We start from the raw sequence: 18,205 nt of genomic DNA, 5'->3' as shown, positions 1-18,205 counted from the left end.
ATACCAATTTACATGGGAGTAAGACTGGTTTAAATCCACGAGACTTTCGTCTGACTAGACAAGTGCAGAATTGCACCATTTGGCTCCTACATTCTGCCCCAGTCTGTTTGCCTTCTTGCCCCAGGACGCCTCCCAGGCACCACAGCATAAGTCACGGATAGCTTTGGTGGACAGGCTGAGCATGAGCTGCAAAGCGCCAGATTCTGCACAGTATCCAGACAGGAGAGAAAGTATTTCTTTCACATAAGATTTTCTTCATATGACCTGGAGTCTGTTTTAAATATGGAGGGGGAACTCTGCACATGCCCAGAGGCACTCAGTTCTGGCAAACAGAATTTTTGTGAATAAAAGGTGGCAACTTTCTGGAAAAATAAATCTGTCTGCTACCACAGAAATTAGGCAGCTAAAGCGGTGGCTCCATACTAGGCAAAGTATTACCTGCGTATTATTGTTGTTGTTGTTGTTGTGTCTGTGAGAGGCGGACGGCCGTTACACCTCCAAGAGCAGAAGGGCCAAGCGTTTAAAGAATAAAATAAGTGCCGCCGGGCGAAAACGCTAGACGAATCCACCGCGTTTTTTCAAACCGGCTAGGGCCGCGCATGGCGAACCCAGCAGCAGCGCAGGGCGGCGCGGAGCTTGGAGGGCGCCGCCCGGAGGCGCGTCTCTCCGCCCGGGGCGGGGCGGGGCGGGGCGGGGCTGGGGCTGGTCCGCCCCGGCGTGGGGATGGCTTTGGCACCGGCGCTTCCTTAACCCGGGCGCTACTGCTATCGCGGGGTTGTGCTTCCCTCGTTCGTGGCCGGGATCGAGCTCGTGGTTGCAGCGGTAAGTTCGGGCACGCCGCGATTGGAGCGAATGCGGCCGCGGAGCAGGTTTGGGCTTGCGGAAGAAGAGCGTTGCAAGCGCCTGGCTTGCCTTCAGCACGTCCCCTTTTCCCACGGGGCGGGATCCCGACCTCCGACTCTTGCTTTACCTAAGCTCAGGGCTCCACACACCAAGCCTTTGAGATCCGAAGACGAAGTCCGAGCTCGGCCCTGGAATGTACGTGAAGTCCCGTGATTGGGACTCCGCTCAGCCACGCCTGAGATCGTCACTGAAGAACAGAGTCCCCGTCCCCCGTTCATTGAAAACGACTCTCCACAAACGTGGAGAAGCCGCCTTCATCCTCCCAGAGTTTGGGAACTACAGCTTCTCCCTTCTCACATGCAGGGACACCCCCTCCCCGCACCCCCACCCGGAAATAGCTCGAGGCAGCCTTGAGCAGAAAGTAAACACTGCTAGGTTTGCCCTTCCCTTGCTGCCTCCTCCTCCACACGTGCATGCTTCTGTGTGCACTCTCAGACGTTGATAATGGCTGCTAGTATTATTTTATTTAAATGGAATTCTTTCTTTTAAAAAAAGTAGTGGTGTGTGACTTATTATCTAGGCTGTGCCTGACGTTCATTCAGATGAGCAGGGCATGAAACTTGGTGCCCTCCAGATGTTTTGGACTACAAGTCTCATAACACCCAGCCAGTATGGCCAATGCTTAGAGATTATGGAAGCTGTTGTCCAAAGCATCTGGAGGGCACCAGGATTTCTTATCCCTCCTGAAAGGGTGTCTCTAAAATTCCAGGTAAACTATGTGAGCAAACCCATTCAATTATGCTTGAGGATGCTAGGGATGTTGTTAACATGGATGTTGTTTGAGGCTAATAGGATGCTGGGAGCTTGTATAGAACATGGAACCTCTCTTCTATGGGGTGTTTGCTCTAGTGAGCCTCGATTTAATTTTTGGTGCAACCACTAAGGTGTAGTAGGAGTCATTTTATTATTTAGCTATAACCCATAAAGAGACAGGCCTAGATCTATGGAGGCCAGAGTCTTGCTACTCCTTTGTATTACTACTTTCTTTTACAGTTTGTATATACCTTGTTGTTTGTTGTCAGTCTCCAGACTATGACCTTTATCTGTCTCTTGATACCAGAGTGCATGATGCTTGTGCAGTTGAGGGGATTCTAATTCTTGGGCTGGTATAACCTGTCCCTTTTACTCTCTCCATAGTACCAAGATGGTGGTTCTCTCTAAGGAATACGGCTATGTGGTTCTCACTGGTGCTGCCAGTTTTGTCTTGATAACACACCTTGCCATAAATGTGGGGAAAGCACGCAAGAAATACCATGTGGAGGTGAGTGGCTGTAGACATCCTGAGTTGCCCAGCTTAGTGGGGAGCTCCATTCTTTGCTGAGCAATTTGACTGTATTCGCCTTGACTTGGATTCCAATATTGAGCAAGTCAGAGTGATGTAACCTCAGAAACCGCATGTCCAGTTGTTCTAGAGTCTTTTCAGCTTATAGATCTTGAGGATATGAACAGGGAGTCTGGAGCAATGAGGTGCACCACCTGTGTATTTGACCCTTGCCTTGCTTGGCAGATTAATTTTTGTGAACTGCCCAGAGAGCTTCGGCTATTGGTCAGTATAGAAATGCAGTAAATAAATAATAATCAGCCAAGGCTGTTGCTGAGGAAAGTGATTAATGCCTCTTATTGCAAGGGGGTTGTTCTCTCTTGCTTAAAAGAGGCAGTAATAAGACCTTTACTAAAGAAAACTTCCCTTGACCCAAGAGATCTATTTAACTGTGGCTGAGTTCGGACGACACACTAATCAACTGGGGGGGGGGGGTAATAGGAACAGAATGGGAAACAACTGTTGATTAGCGTGTCGTCTGAACTCAGCCTATAAGTCAGTCCCAAATGTACCATTCTTGGCTAAGATGATTGAGAAGGTCCAGAAGCATCTGGATGAAACTAGACCCATTTCAATCAGGCTTTCAGACAGGGTAAGGAACTGAGACTACTTTGGTCATCTTGGCGGATGTCCTACACCAGGAACTGTGTGGGGGAGTGCAACAGTATTAATTCTCTTGGAACAAACCAAGTAAGCCATGGCTTAGGGCCTCATACTGTGAAGGGCCTCTAAATATGTTGGAGATAACAAAGATGCATTATAATTGAAATGTATAGTTTTAATGTTTTTACCATTTTAATATTGTTTTTATGGTTTTAAATTGATGGATTTTTATTAGATAAGATAATAAATAAATAAATATGGTTGCAGATCATGACACTGCCCTTCCCCACTCATCAAACACTATAGTTTCTATCTCTAAAAACAGCCACTAATTTAATGAGTTTGGAGGATGGATAGGCAGTATCATGACCTGCAGCACTGTGACGTAGGGAGGGCATATGCATGGGATGAACACTGTTTATATATTTGTTAATTTCTGTTAAATACTTTATCCCACCTGTCAGGACAAAGTCCTCATAAAGCAGCTTATCATCATTTTTTAAAAAAACAATACAATAAAACTACTATACAAAGTTAAGGGCTGAACAGTGGGTAAAACAACAAGTGGCCAACAAAAATATTCGGAAAAAAGCTAACTAAAAGAAATTAGTCTTTAGGATCCATTAAGAGAGGGCTTCATGCAGATCTTCGTGGTACAAATTCCAGATCCGGTAAAACGGGCTTGTCCCTGGTAGCCCATCAATCTGGTGGTAGACCAGACAGCAGAGACCGGTCTTAAGACCCTGCTAACATCATACGGATGCAGGTGGTCCTTCCAATAACCTGGTCCCATACTGCTCAGGGTTTTAACAGGAAAAGACTCTTACTTTGAATTGGGCTTCTGTTATATTAATCAATAACTGCTTCCTAGGTTAACCGAATGGCTGGCAGTTGCTGAAAAGGCTTGGCTCAATCCTTGTCAGCAAAGCAAAGGTGGAAAGGGCAAGTGTGTAACAAGAGGATACTAAACAAACAAGCACTTCCCCCACTCAAACAGCAACAGAAAATACACTTTCTACACAAATGTATATTCTGTTTTTGTAGTACATTTTTGTGCAATTTCCAAAATACTATACACAAGACAAGTGCCAGCTGCTGTCTCTGATTCTAAGCCTTCCTCAGTAAGAAAAGGATTCACAAACTGTATTGTCCAACAATGTTCATATAAACTGTCTGGATTAAGTACAGTTATAAAAGTCATGAATATCTTCAAAACAAACTTAACATAAGTTGGCAATAGCCAAGGCCAAAGAATAAAAGGCCTGTTACTGAATATCCTAAAATATAAAATTGGCTCTTCTAAGGTGTTGGGCAGTTTGGGGTATTTATGACTTTTGTTAAGTCCAGACAATGTGTATGGACACATGAGAAAATCACACTCAGGTGGTCTGAAAGAAAAGAGGCTGGGATGGCTCTGTGTGTGTGTGTGTGTGTGTGTGTGTGTGTGTGTGTGTGTGTGTGGTGTGACAGAATGGTGCCCAAGAGGGAGAGCCAGAGCTCATGGGCCAGAGATTCCCCCCATGTGTCTGTAAATGTTTCTAATAGTAAAAGGAAACGTACAGCCCAGTCTGGGGCAGATCCTGATCCACTCCAGGGAAGAGAACTCTTGCTTTCCCAAGCAAATGCTCTTCTTAGTTACAGTTGGGAGACTTTGATACTGCACTCAGGCCAAAGGGCGTGTCTGCTCTACTTGCAGCCTGGTGAGTCAGAAGCCGGGCTTAGTTACAAACAACTGGAGCAAGGCTTGCAAACATTTCCTCTCTAGGCATGATTTCTTGTGGCTCAGAAAGGGGTGAAGGGCCTCAACCATAAGATTGGCAGTCACCATTTCCTATTGTCTTTCTTCCTGGTCCTTGTTAGGTTCTTCGTTGGTTCACACACATTGGACTGTTGCTTACTGTGCTCATTTTAGATTTGGAATTCACTATTCAGGAGAGTACAAAGTGAGAAAGAGCAACTCTGGTGTGAAGGGTGTATTTTTTATTTTTTTTGGCCTGTTATGCTTTGGCTTTTGTTCCCCCTGTAATATGAGACATAGCTTACTTGAACTGTTTAGATTGACTAAACTATTCCTTGGATGGTGCTTGGGGCACCATGACTCTTTACTTTTAGTAAGGTCTTGTCAAAGGGCAGCATCTAAAGAGCAGCACTTTGGCTACATCAGGTTGGAAAGTAACATCTTCTTGTCCTTCTCCATCACATGTGCGTCTACTGGTAGTCAGGGGTGGCAGAAAGCAAGGGAAGGATGGCAGGAAGCAGGGAATGAGCAGACAGTGAGTCCCTTGGGCCTAGCCTGAGCTATGGATGGTGAGCAGGAGCTACTACTTGGGACTTGAGAGGGGCATGCTGAACACCTGGGCATGGGCAGGATGTGCACCAGAATAGGTGGAAATAACTCTTACAAGTCAGGCAACATGTGGTGTGGATGTGGTTTGCACTTGGGGTTTCATTCCTTTATGGCAGTGAATTTAGACTAGAATCATCATTATTTTTGAGTTGGAAGGGACCTTGGAGGTCCTCTTGTCCAACCCCCTGCTCAGTGCAGGAATTTTGCAACTACAGCATCCCTTCCAATCCTTTGATTCTAGGATATTTTGGCCATGGTTAGACCGTGGTTTCTGCTGACTTTCAGTCTCCTTTGTTTGGCAATATCCCAAGTACAAGGCTGTTTCATTTATGCCTCATATAGGATAGTGGCTCTCTGTCAACATAGCTATGGTGTGAAATACAGGTCATGGGTTGGCTTTTGTGGAGCACAGGGCAGGGCGGGTTAAACATCACAGTGGCCTCGTTCAGATGACACCTTCAACTATGCCGCCATTAACTGTTTTGTGGTTAAGTGGCATGGTTAACAGTGTTGTCTGACACCCGTTTTGCCTAATCATGTTTTTCTGTTAATCACATTGTGGTCAGCCTCACTAACCACGTTATGCAGCACGGTTAGCAGCACTAACCATGACTAAAAGTGTCGTCTGACATGTGTCTGTGGTTAAGGGGCCAAAAAAAATAGAGTTTTCAGTACAGAACAGCCTAACTAGCCCAGTCCACTCTAGGCGGTGGGCGCTATTGCTGCTCCAGACTGCAGCTTAACTTCAGTGCTCTGTGAGGCCACCATTTCGTGGTTTCAGCTTAGTTTTTCGAGTGATATTAGTTCTTTATAGTGGCGCGTGCTTATTGCGGAACATTTTTAACCCCCACCGGCACTTCCCCAATATGAAGCAGGCGTGTCTCCTACCTGGTGGAAGCGCCATTACCCCTTTCATGATCCGATTTTTGTGGCGGTGCTGCCTGATGACGCGGCTCACACGTGAGTTTCAGAAGGTGACCCGCTGAAAATGGCCCCAGGGAGTGTACTGCATAGCGTACTCCTCAAAATGGCCGATGGCATCTGCTGGAACTGGGCAACCCACTGAAAATGGCCATGGGAGAACGGCGCTGTTGCACCGTTGGGGAAAAGAAATACATTCCATACAACTTCTGCGATTTGAAACAGCAGTGGATCATTTTTACTGCAGTGTGCTCAGATAGCGAGGCAGAAAGCACAGGAATTGCTCACCGTACAGGCCAAGACATGTAAGTAATGACTGGTGAGATTGCTGCCTGCACCAAAATGGTGGGCGCAACTTCCTGGGCTCCTAGCGCTAGGGCTGCTGGGAAATGGGGCAGATCATTTGGAGGACTCAGGTGCTCAACTAACCGGTTTGTGGTTAGCATGTGGTTAAGGAAAACTTAACCACAAAAGGGCTAATTGTGTCGTCTGCTAGTGTCCAGCATGTGGTTAGTGTTAACCACAGCTGATCATGGTTAAGTGAACTACAAAGCCTTGAGTGTCATCTGAACAGGGCCAGTCACAAATAAAGGCAGACTTTTGCCAGGCAACTGGATTTAAGGCTCTGCATGTTCTGAGGAATTTCCATGGGCAAGGTTCTGCTCAGTAGGATCTTGTACAAATGCTGCATTTTAATGCATACAGCCAACGTTGTGACGTGTATGCATAGCAAATGAGTATTTTCAGGAAAGTTTAAAATATAAGCCTTATAATGTAAGCACTCCAGGAGGGGGGGGGGCATTGCTTCCTTCTGTGGATGAACATGTGCATTTGCTACTATGTAACAAGAATCCTTCAATCTCCTTCCATTCTGCCATACTCCCTAGTTGATGAGGAGCAAATATTTTATAAACTGTGCTTTTTCTCTCCCTCAACAGTACCCAAACATGTACAGTACAGACCCTGAACATGGCCAGATCTTTAACTGTATCCAGAGAGCACATCAGAACACGTGAGTAGTCCCTGCTGCAATGAGTTTATTCTTGGTTTCTTAATTGTTCCATGCTTGGAATGGGTTTGAGTGCCAATCATGCCTTTTTCATAGAATAGTAGCATTGGAAGGGGCCTATAAGGCTATCAAGTCCAACCCCCTGCTCAATGCAGGAATCCACCCTAAAGCATCCCTGACAGGTGGTTGTCCAGCTGCCTCTTGAAGGCCTCTAGTGTGGGAGAGCCCACAACCTCCCTAGGTAATTCTGTGCATCAGAGAAGAATTGGGAAAGACTGAGGTATATGTTGGGAGCAGCAGCAGTAGAGGTGAGCTTCTTCTCCTTGGAGAAACAAATAGGGCAAAACATTAACTGATGTTATGATTCCTGCGGGATGCTTGCCGGCATGATGAACACGCTTGAAGAAATGAGTATTCTAAATGGCTGTGCCAAACTTTGGCCTGTTAAACACCTCATTTTCTGTTTGACGATGCAGCCAATCCATCGCCTGAGGCATGCTTGTGGTGCCAGCCACTTCAGGACATTGGTAGGCATGGGTGGTCTTGCTGCTGTGGCATTGTAGAGTGTAAGGCTCATGCAAAAGTCAGTAAAGGCTACAAACTCATGCAGAGATGTCCTTTGGAGCTGAAAAAACTTTCAACCTTTGGAGCTGAAAAAGTGCTCCCACTTCCTTTTGAGAGCTTGGAAGGAAGTATGAGATCCAAATGCCTGCCTTTGTGACCTTACTTTGTACCCCTTCGTATCCCTTTTCTCCAATTTATACCAGTCTGATGTTTTGCTCTTAAACCCCTAATTTATGTATGTGTGCGTGGATGGGGCAATGGCAAGTGCGGTGGAGGTTGGGGTAGAAGAGATGCTGTATGGCAAAGGTTGGCAGCACTCACCGAGACCCTTTGAGGCAACAGGGTCCTTGGTAGTGGGTGCATTTCTTCCCCTTCCAACCTTTTTTCCCTACTTCCATTAAAGCCAATGGAGCAATATTGCTTCATTAACTTTAACAGATGCGGGGACAAAAGTCCCATGCCAAAAATGGTTGAGGTGGAGGCAAGAAAAGTATGGGGAGGTGGAGGCAAGAAAAGTGGTGGATGGGGGCAAGAAGAGGGGTAATCCAGAGAAGCAAGGGTGGTCTCAGATTTTTCACCCCATGACAATTGGTGGTGCTTGGGGCACTTTTCCAAAATGTCAAATGTGCCTGCTGGGCCAAAAAGGTTGCCATCCCCTGCTAAAAGGAAAACGTTATGAAAAAAGCACATTGCAAAATTACAAACTCCTTCCTATTCACAGAAGTTTTCTGTGTATTCGCAACATGCTGATGGGGCTGTATGTGCTTGTTTTTGCCTTTGCAGGATGGGATCTTTGCAAGCATGCTAAAATTATTCAGGGACAGATGGAAATTCTCCTCCCATCCTTAGGAGTGGTTCAGAATGATACCCAGCTAAGAACCATTTAGTATGAATGAGGCCAGGGGAATAGGTGTATACTGTTCCAGGCCTTTTCTTAACCCTGTCTCCAAACATTTGTGTTTCTGTTTTCAGGCTGGAAGTGTACCCCTCCTTCCTGTTCTTTCTTGGCATAGGTGGGATCTACCACCCAGTAAGTACCAAGTTTAGAGCTAGTTTCAATTTTCAGCTTGCGCAACGGGAGACAGTGTGCTTTGCTTGGCTGATAGTGCTTGCTATCAACAAAGCCAGAGTGTCGATTCCCTGCTCCAGCCTTTCCCAAACTGGTGCCCTCCACATGTATTAGTCCTCCTGCTCCCATCAGCCCAGCCAGCATGGCCAAACATCAGAAATTATGGTAGTCCAAAACATCTGGAGGGCACCCAGGTTGGGAGAGACTGCTCTGCTCCCACCTATTTCATCTGGAGTTAAGCTTTCATATCCATTTCATGGGATTCCACATGTCTTCAGAATCTGGTACTCCATAAAAATGAAGCTCTCAAGTCAGGCGGACAAATTCTTAAGTAAGAAAAGAATGGTCTTTCCATCTTATGGCTGCAGGGGAAACATGAAGGCAGAAAGCCCTGCCACCATTGCAAAGTGAGACTACTAGAAATTGGAACTTGTGGTAGTTTGGGAAACATGGATTTTGTGCTGGCTAAGCTGCTTTGCCCATCTCTATAACCACTGCTATGCAACATCTCCCTGACCATCTTGCAGTCTTCAAACTTCATAGCCTTCTATATCGTTCTATTTCCTCCAGTACTTGGCAAAAGTACTGACACATGCTTTGGCATTTGGGGTATTGGAAATAGAAAGATATGTGCCCATAATATAGCCATTTGGGTTTGTGTTGTGTTTTGGGCATAAATTCTGTAGCCTTGAAGTGCAATACGTTTCTGCCCTGGGTGGAGTATATATCACATATAGAAACACCGTCTGAGGAAAGCAATAGTTTAAATAATGTCTGGGTTGCACTCAATAGGTCAGGTTGGGTTCTTGATCTCTCTTTATGTTAGTAGCCCCCATCATTTATTTTATTTTTACACCAGCAGTAGCAACTAATAAAGCACACTTCAGATATTGCATTTCAATGAATTTTTCCATTGCTTCTCTGCCCTGCCCCCAGTAAAAGAGATAGCAGAGCCTGAGTAAGGATTCAGACCTCAAAGAGAGAACTATGTCAGAATCAGAGACTAAATGTCACTGTAGTATCTCAGTGCTCTATGACAGGGGTGACCAGAAGGAAGACAGGTAGATCTCTGGATGATTTACAGTACAGCTCTACTGGTAGTTCTCTGGATGATTTACAGTACAGCCCTACTGGTAGATCTCTGGATGATTTTACATTAGACGGCACGGTTTCTAACTCTCAACTGTGTAAAAATAACAATGAATGGAAAGTGCTCCTCTACCCCAAATTTAGGCTGCTGAATGAAGAATGGTGAGGGTGGAGTGGGGGACCAGGAGGGTGTTTCATATCATAGAATCATAGAATAGTAGAGTTTGAAGGGGCCTATAAGGCCAGTGAGTCCAACCCCCCGCTCAATGCAGGAATCCACCCTAAAGCATCCCTGACAGATGGTTGTCCAGCTGCCTCTTGAAGGCCTCTAGTGTGGGAGAGCCCACAACCTCCTTAGGTAACTGATTCCATTGTCGTACTGCTCTAACAGTCAGGAAGTTTTTCCTGATGTCCAGCTGGAATCTGGCTTCCTGTAACTTGAGCCCATTACTCTGTGTCCTGCACTCTGGGATGATCGAGAAGAGATCCTGGCCCTCCTCTGTGTGACAACCTTTTAAGTATTTGAAGAGTGCTATCATGTCTCCCCTCCATCTTCTCTTCTCTAGGCTAAACATGCCCAGTTCTTTCAGTCTCTCTTCATAGGGCTTTGTTTCCAGACCCCTGATCATCTTGGTTGCCCTCCTCTGAACACACTCCAGCTTGTCTGCGTCCTTCTTGAATTGTGGTGCCCAGAACTGGACGCAATACTCAAGATGAGTCCTAACCAGGGCCGAACAGAGAGGAACCAGTACCTCACGCTATTTGGAAGCTATACTTCTATTAATGCAGTCCAAAATAGTATTTGCCTTTCTTGCAGCCACATCACACTGTTGGTTCATATTCAGCTTGTGATCTACAACAATTCCATGATGCTTCTCATTTGTAGTGTTGCTGAGCCAAGTATCCCCCATCTTGTAACAGTGCATTTGGTTTCTTTTTCCTAGATGTAGAACCTGGCATTTATCTCTATTAAATTTCATTCTGTTGTTTTCAGCCCAGCACTCCAGTCTATCAAGATCACTTATTAGCTATCCCACCCAATTTTGTGTCATCTGCAAATTTGATAAGCGTTCCCTGCACCACCTCATCCAAATCATTAATAAAAATGTTGAAGAGCACTGGGCCCAGGACTGAGCCCTGCGGTACCCCACTCATTGCCTCTCCCCAGTTTGAGAAGGTACCGTTGATAAGCACTCTTAGAGTCCAATTCTGTAGCCAGCTGTGAATCCACCTAATAGTTCTTCTATCTAGCTCACTTTTATCTAGCTTGTTAATCTGAATATCATAGGGCACTTTGTCAAAAGCTTTGTTGAAGTCAAGATATATGACGTCCACAACATTCCCACGGTCCACAAGGGAGGTTACCCGATGAAAAAATGAGATCAAATTAGTCTGACAAGATTTGTTCCTGACAAATCCATGTTTGCTCCTAGTAATCACTGCATCGTTTTCAAGGTACTTGCAGATTGACTTCTTTATAATCTGCTCCAGAATTTTCCCAGGGATGGATGTCAGACTGACTGGTCTGTAGTTCCCAGGTTCCTCCTTTTTGCAGATAGGGACGTTAGCTCTCCCCTCCAGTTGTCCGGCACCTCACCCATCTTCCATGATTTTGCAAAGATAACAGACAGTGGTTCTGAGAGTTCTTCTGCTAGCTCCTTCATTACTCTAGGATGCAGTTCATGGGGCCCTGGAGATTTGAACTCATTCAAAGAAATTAGGTGTTCCTTGACCATTTTTTTATCAATCTCAAACTGCAATCCTGCCCCCTCAACTTCTGCTTCACTTTTTCCATGGGGTTCATAGACCCACTTTTGGGAGAAGACTGAGCCAAAGTAGAAATTGAGCACTTCATCCTTTTTTTTGTCATCTGTTATCAATTTGCCATCCTCATTAAGCAGCTGAACCACCATTTCTTTCCTCTGTCTTTTACTACTCACATATCTGAAGAAGGCCTTTTTATTGCTTTTAGCATCCCTCGCTAATCTCAGCTCATTGTCAGCTTTAGCCTTCCTGACGCCATTTCAGCACTTCTGTGCTACCTGTCTGTACTCTTCTTTTGTAGCCTGGCCTTCCTTCCACTTCCTACATGTATCCTTTTTGGCTTTCAGGTCATCTCTAAGCTTTTTATGGAGGCACATTGGTTTCTTCTGTTGTGTTCTATCTTTTTTCCTTGTTGGAATTGTTTGTAATTGTGCCTTTAAAATTTCCTTTTTAAAATACTCCCACCCATCCTGCACTCCTTTTCTCATTAGGGTCACTTGCCATGGGACCTCACTTATCATAGTTCTGAGTTTACTAAAATCAGCTTTCCTAAAATCCAGACTACATGTACTCAGCTTTTGCTTCCTTTATAATCAAGAATTCAAGTATTTGTCCGTGAAAGAACTGTGAGCTCACTTTGGGCCCTGAAAACAAATGTCTGGGCTGAGCATATGCTCAGAGCTATCCTGTTTCTGAAATCTCAAGTATGTTTGGCCCTCAAACCAATATTTTTTTCATTTGGGTCCAGTTGGTAGATCTTGGAGTGCTAGAAAAGAAGTGGATCCTATAAGCCTAACGTTTGCCCAGCCCTGCTCTAAGGAGATAACACATTATATTTTGTGATGCATCTTTCTGGGCCCTCATTAATGGTGTGTATGTGCCCCAAATCTCTCTTCCAAACTTTATTCTGATTCAGTGTTTGAAGGAGATACAGTGTAACTAATAAATGGGATGACAAACAGGTAAACTAAATCAAAATCTCACTTTTCTTTGCAATTAACTAGTAAAGCACAGGCCTCACTTCAGACGTCACTTCACACCAGGGGTAGGCAACTTATGGCCTTCCAGAGTTGTGGTCCTCCAGATACTTTGGATTACAAGTTTCTCACTGCTGCTTTACACTCTGCATCATTCTCTTCTCTCTTGGAAAACGTGTGCAATGGTTGAGCTGGAATTCAAAGTTGAAATGTAGATTGTTTTATGAATGTGTATAACACGCTCATCCAGTTCTCTGTCCTGGTGATCATAATGAAATCATTAATCTGTCTGACCCTATTGAAAACAGTTAAGGGGATTGAGCTGGTAATAGAAGCCAAAATGTAGAATTGAGTCCTGAATGTATATCAAATATATACTGATATTGCTTTACAAAATAATAGTCCAGTTCTGACAATTGTGTGCTCCACACTTCTTTTTCCTCCATTTAGATGCCAGGGGAGAGCTTCTACTTTCACTTTTAAAACAGTTTGATATCCAGTTGTTGTTTTATCTAAGTGTGGTGAGAATAAAGCATAGTTCTACAAATTAAAACCTACTGAGTAACTGTAAAGTAAAATCAGAAACTTTCTCCTCCTCAAGTGCAGAAGGACAATATATAAACTCAAGGCTCACGTGGGCTTTTTTGTGATCATCTAAACTAGGCCAATATCAAAAGGTCTTTCTTTGATTTACCAATAATAACAAAGGACTTTCTTTGATTGACCAATAATAATATTAACATCAGTATGCACTAACATTAAGCAAATAGTACAAGGACCTTACAACCTAAATTTTGATAGTAGTGGGGAGATGGAGGGAAAGAAGAGGCAAGGGTAACAGAATAAATGTGAGCAAATACAGTTGGACTGATTATGTTGCTTCAAAGTGGGTCATAGAATCATAGAATAGTAGAGTTGGAGGGGGCCTATAAGGCCATCAAGTCCAACCCCCTGCTCAATGCAGGAGTCCCCTTAAAGTATATCTTACAGATGGCTGTCCAGCTGCCTCTTGAATGCTTCTAGTGCCTGTTTGCACTTGCTCAGTTTATGATTCTAAATGGATTCTGGAGCAAAGAAAACAATGGGATAAGCTCTGGTATACAGATAACATGTTGGGCTGTACATGGGGAAGTGTTTACACCAGATTGCTGCTGTCTGGTGGATGTGACATGGTCTTTCCAGAGTGACTCTGGAGGTCATAATTTTGGTGAAACTCTATGTTAACAACTGGTAAATTAAAACCTTTACCCCTCTGCATGTCCACTTGTTTATAAACACCAGTCTTCTCAATGAACATTATTGCTGTTTTCTTTTCAGCGTGTCACTACGGGACTGGGTGTAGCATGGATCATTGGGAGACTGCTTTATGCCTATGGTTATTATACAGGGGGTGAGTATTTGAACTGGGAGCTGCACTCCACTCATATGGTGCAAAGTTGCTTCCATCTGACTCATTCCTTTGGATCCAAGCTAGGACAGCTTCTGAACTGGTCCTCCTCACTTCCATACCATATGCAGGGGCTGGAATCTATAGAAAGCAGGTGGAGTCAGGGGGTAAGGCCCTTATATTAAGACTCTTTCTCATGTCCCCTCTCACAAGAGGAAGGATCAAGTGGGGTTTATGTAATTATCCAGTGGCTTAACTCTCCCCTGTCCCCCAAGGAAACCCCAATGTTCTCTGGAACAGATGCTGAAGCTGCTTCAGTGGCCAGATGGTTATGAAGGAGGAGCTGACTAAGCTCCTTGATTAGTTGTGGGCAGCAAAAGCACTTTACTTAATGTGCTCTATGGCAGGTATGAGAATGGGTGATCTCTTAGGACCAATGGCTAGTGAAGCTGAAATGATGGTTCTATGAATCTGCTCTATGCCCAGAGTTGCAGGCTCTGTCCTGAAGCCCTTGCTTGAGATTTGACAGCATGTGCCTTGAAGGGGACTAATGCAAGTATTATGCAGAACAAAACCTGCAATAATTGCAATCTAATATGTGAGAGAACTGAATGGGGAAACTACCATCGAGAGGCTTCTCTTGCAGTTTCATGCATATGAATGGAGGCTTGTTGCAGTGAGGGCTGCACCTCTATTCTGCAATGACCACAACACTTTGCTTTGAAATTTTGGTGAGTTCTTGCTGGACAATTGAAAAGAAAGGCTCTTTGTAATTGGAGTGTCTGCTGTTAACTGCTAGTTGTGCCAACAGTGAACATCCTACTTTTCTCTTTCAGATCCCAAGAAGCGAAACCGAGGAGTCCTTGGTTCACTTTCTCTCCTTGGTTTGGCAGGGACCACTGCTTACTCAGCTTTTCAGCACCTTGGTTGGGTCTGCAGTGATTAAACAGCTTCCCTTCTGTGGCTCTCTGAGAAGTCTTTATTTTTTTCAATACTGCAATTTTTATCTTTACTTTTAAAAATAAAATGAATCATTGCTTATCTCCCTTCCACCCATATCATTCTTGAGAGAGCTTGTTTGTACAATTTTTGATTGTTTGTTTTGTTTCTCATATTGGTTTATTTTGGATGCTTGTCTTTCCAGTGCTCTTTAGAGCACTGACTCTACACCTTGCCTGCTGTGAAGATGGACAATCCCCATATGAAGCAACTCCAAAGGAGGCTTAGGGCTTGTGCCCTATCCTGCTGTATTTCTGAAGGGCTTGAAGTACAGATGAACAGGGAGCATAATACTGTCCCCCTCACCAGCTCCAAGGTCAGATGAAGGATAGAGTCTGCCATGCTTTTTAGAGGGTGGAAGAACAGTCACCACAAGGAGCCCAGCAAGTGAAATTGTAGAGTCATGCTTAAATCTTCCTGTGCTGGCTGAGCAACCATTCTTGTAGATACCCACCCTTGTTCCTGTATTACTGTTATCATATCACATAACACTACCTAAATTGGATAGCTGGTGTGGAATACACATTTTTGCTATTCTTAAAACATTTATCCATTGATATCAATATGTACATCCTTTGTCCCAAGCCAAATACAGGCTGCTGTGCTCACGCAGGGTGGTTCACCAACTGCTCCTGTTCTAGTTTTTGTTTGCTGCTTGTCTGTAACTGCCAAGAGAGGTTGGGGGTGTTGCTTGTAGTGCCTAAAAGTTGTCAGCCAGAGTTAGGATGACCACCACATCTCTTTTTTCTAAAACTGGCCCAGGTTAGTTGTTGCTCTTGCTTAGTTATTCTTTCAGACCTGCCTTCATTTCTATCCATCTAGGGTTGCCGTCTCTCCTGGATTTCAGGCGTCTGAGAGGTGAAGAGCGGTGTCTGGCAGATCTTGGATGCTTGTCCTGCCAGTCCTCTTTAGGGCACCGACTCCACACCTTGCTTGCTGTGAAGGTGCACAGCCCATTTCTTACAGCAGCCCTCTTAACATGAAGCACTTCCAGAGAAGGCCTGGGACTTGTTCATACCGTGCTGCATTTCTGAACGGCTTGTACAATTCAACAGTGGGCATAATACCGTCCTTTTTGGCTATTGGGAGGCTTAGAAATGTAATAAATAGAAGGTGGAAGTTGGTGTAACAGAGTAGATCTGGTGGCACTTGGGTGGGAGTAGAGAAGATAACCTTCCTAGTCTGGTGAAGAACCGGGCTATCTCCAGTCCCTCAGAGGTAGAGCCTGATGGACGGAGTGTGGGGAAGCAAATAATAAAATGCCTCCCCTTTTCCTGAGACTTTACTCTTTCAGCTGGACTGGGGTACTTGAATAGGAGATTGCAGAATACTTGGAAATTTCAGGACAAACCCTGAGCACTGGCCTTCTGGCACCTATCCTACATAGCCAAAGCTGCTCCGCTGCAGACACAGCAATGGTGGGCTGGTTGGGGAAATTAAGAAGGGGCTCAGTGTGGTACTTCCACCCATGTTTCTCAAGTGTTTGAACAACACGCTGTTGCTCAAAGCCTTATTTTTAAGCCCAGGCTTAGCAGCTGAATACAGAGGATAATTTCTCAGCAAAATGCATAGAACTTAAAGTATGCATTGTATTGCGCAGTAAGCAAAAATGTAATGTGTGAATTAGCAACAGGGGCCACATTGGGCTTCTCTTACTTTATTTTTTTTCCTTTTGCAGTCTAATTCAAGGCTTAGATGAGAACTGTCTGCTTTAAAATTGGCAGCAAGGGTTTTCAGTCCTGTCTCTTCCTATTCTATTTCCACCTAATTTCTCATTCCTGAAGAATAAAAGGCTGGATGCACACAGTTCAAACACACATTTTATTTCATCCTTCTCACACTTGGAAGATGCTATGTGGTTAATAATTAACTGACAGAAGAATATTTACAGATAGAAATGGTTTAGTATAAGGGCTGGGTGAGGAAATTTGAAGAAATTTTCACCAACTTTTTCCTCACCATATGACATTGAAATAAAAATGGAGACCCTACTTTACAAGCTATTACATTACAGAAATGTCACAATGATGTTTGCCAATTTCTTCATTATGGTGACTTCTGAATACAACAGGATGACTAAACTCCTGATTTCAAGGATCTCATTTTCAATTACATTATTGCTATTGAATTAAATATATGCTATTTTTGTGACAATCAATAACTCTGCATCCCAGAATGCATTAATTGGTGTTATATACAGTATTTGAAAAGTACTGGAGAAACCAGCGTACCAATACTGAACCAGTCTGGATTTTGGCAGCCATATTGCTCTTCTCCCACCCACGCACGCACCCAGCGACTCCCAAGCTGTATAAATTGACACCAAAAATGCAAATCTTATATGGTTAGTTGTTTTCCTAAATAAAAAGGGCTGGAAAGAGGTTTTGGTGCTTGTGGGCCCTCTGGGGCTAGTAACGTTGAAAATATGAAAGAAGATACCTTTTATGACAAAAACATGAACTATATTATGCAAGCAGAATTATAAACCAGTGTGGGCTTCTAATCACTACCTAAGTGCCAATGTTGTAATAAACACCCACCCACCATTCCTTTAAAAACAAAAACATCTTTAGAAACTCGATAATAAGACTATCCTGTGGCATTATGCACTGCTCAGCTCCACACCTGTAATATTGACAGTAGACTACTCTGTAGGTTTTCATAAGGCACTGTCTCAGATATCCCCCTCCCTCTACAGTATGGGAGAAATGGCAAAGTGGGGATTTTTTTTTTTTAAAGAAAGAAGTCGGGGTGAGCAGAAACTACATTTCCTAGACAAAACAAGCCTAAGCTAGAAAGAAGATTTTTGTTGTTGTTTATTCGTTCAGTCGCTTCCGACTCTTCGTGACTTCACGGACCAGCCCACGCCAGAGCTTTCTGTCAGCTGTCGCCACCCCTAGCTCCCCCAAGGTCAGGTCTGTCACCTCCCGAATATCATCCATCCATCTTGCCCTTGGTTGGCCCCTCTTCCTTTTGCCTTCCACTTTCCCTAGCATCAGCCTCTTCTCCAGGGTATCCTGTCTTCTCATTATGTGGCCAAAGTACTTCAGTTTTGCCTTTAATACCATTCCCTCAAGTGAGCAATCTGGCTTTATTTCCTGGAGTATGGACTGGTTTGATCTTCTTGCAGTCCACGGCACTCTCAGAATTTTCCTCCAACACCACAGTTCAAAAGCATCTATCTTCCTTCGCTCAGCTTTCCTTATGGTCCAGCTCTCGCAACTACTGTATTTATTCCTATGCTAAATTTGG

General features: G+C 44.2%; 1 protein-coding gene across 1 annotated transcript; it reads left to right on the top strand.

The window, feature by feature from the left end:
* Window positions 1-724: 724 nt before the first annotated feature.
* MGST3 (microsomal glutathione S-transferase 3) lies at window positions 725-15,001 on the top strand. The gene is made up of 6 exons (XM_063133369.1): window positions 725-822; window positions 2,041-2,164; window positions 7,034-7,107; window positions 8,641-8,698; window positions 13,885-13,957; window positions 14,791-15,001. Exons 2-6 carry the CDS (start codon window positions 2,048-2,050, stop codon window positions 14,898-14,900), a joined length of 432 nt encoding a protein of 143 aa, XP_062989439.1. The 5' UTR covers window positions 725-822; window positions 2,041-2,047; the 3' UTR covers window positions 14,901-15,001.
* The last annotated feature ends 3,204 nt before the right edge of the window (window positions 15,002-18,205 follow it).

The sequence above is a fragment of the Elgaria multicarinata genome, chromosome 1, assembly GCF_023053635.1.
Source record: "Elgaria multicarinata webbii isolate HBS135686 ecotype San Diego chromosome 1, rElgMul1.1.pri, whole genome shotgun sequence".
In the NCBI taxonomy this organism is placed as follows: Eukaryota; Metazoa; Chordata; class Lepidosauria; order Squamata; family Anguidae; genus Elgaria; species Elgaria multicarinata.
This window is presented reverse-complemented; position numbering and strand designations above follow the sequence as displayed.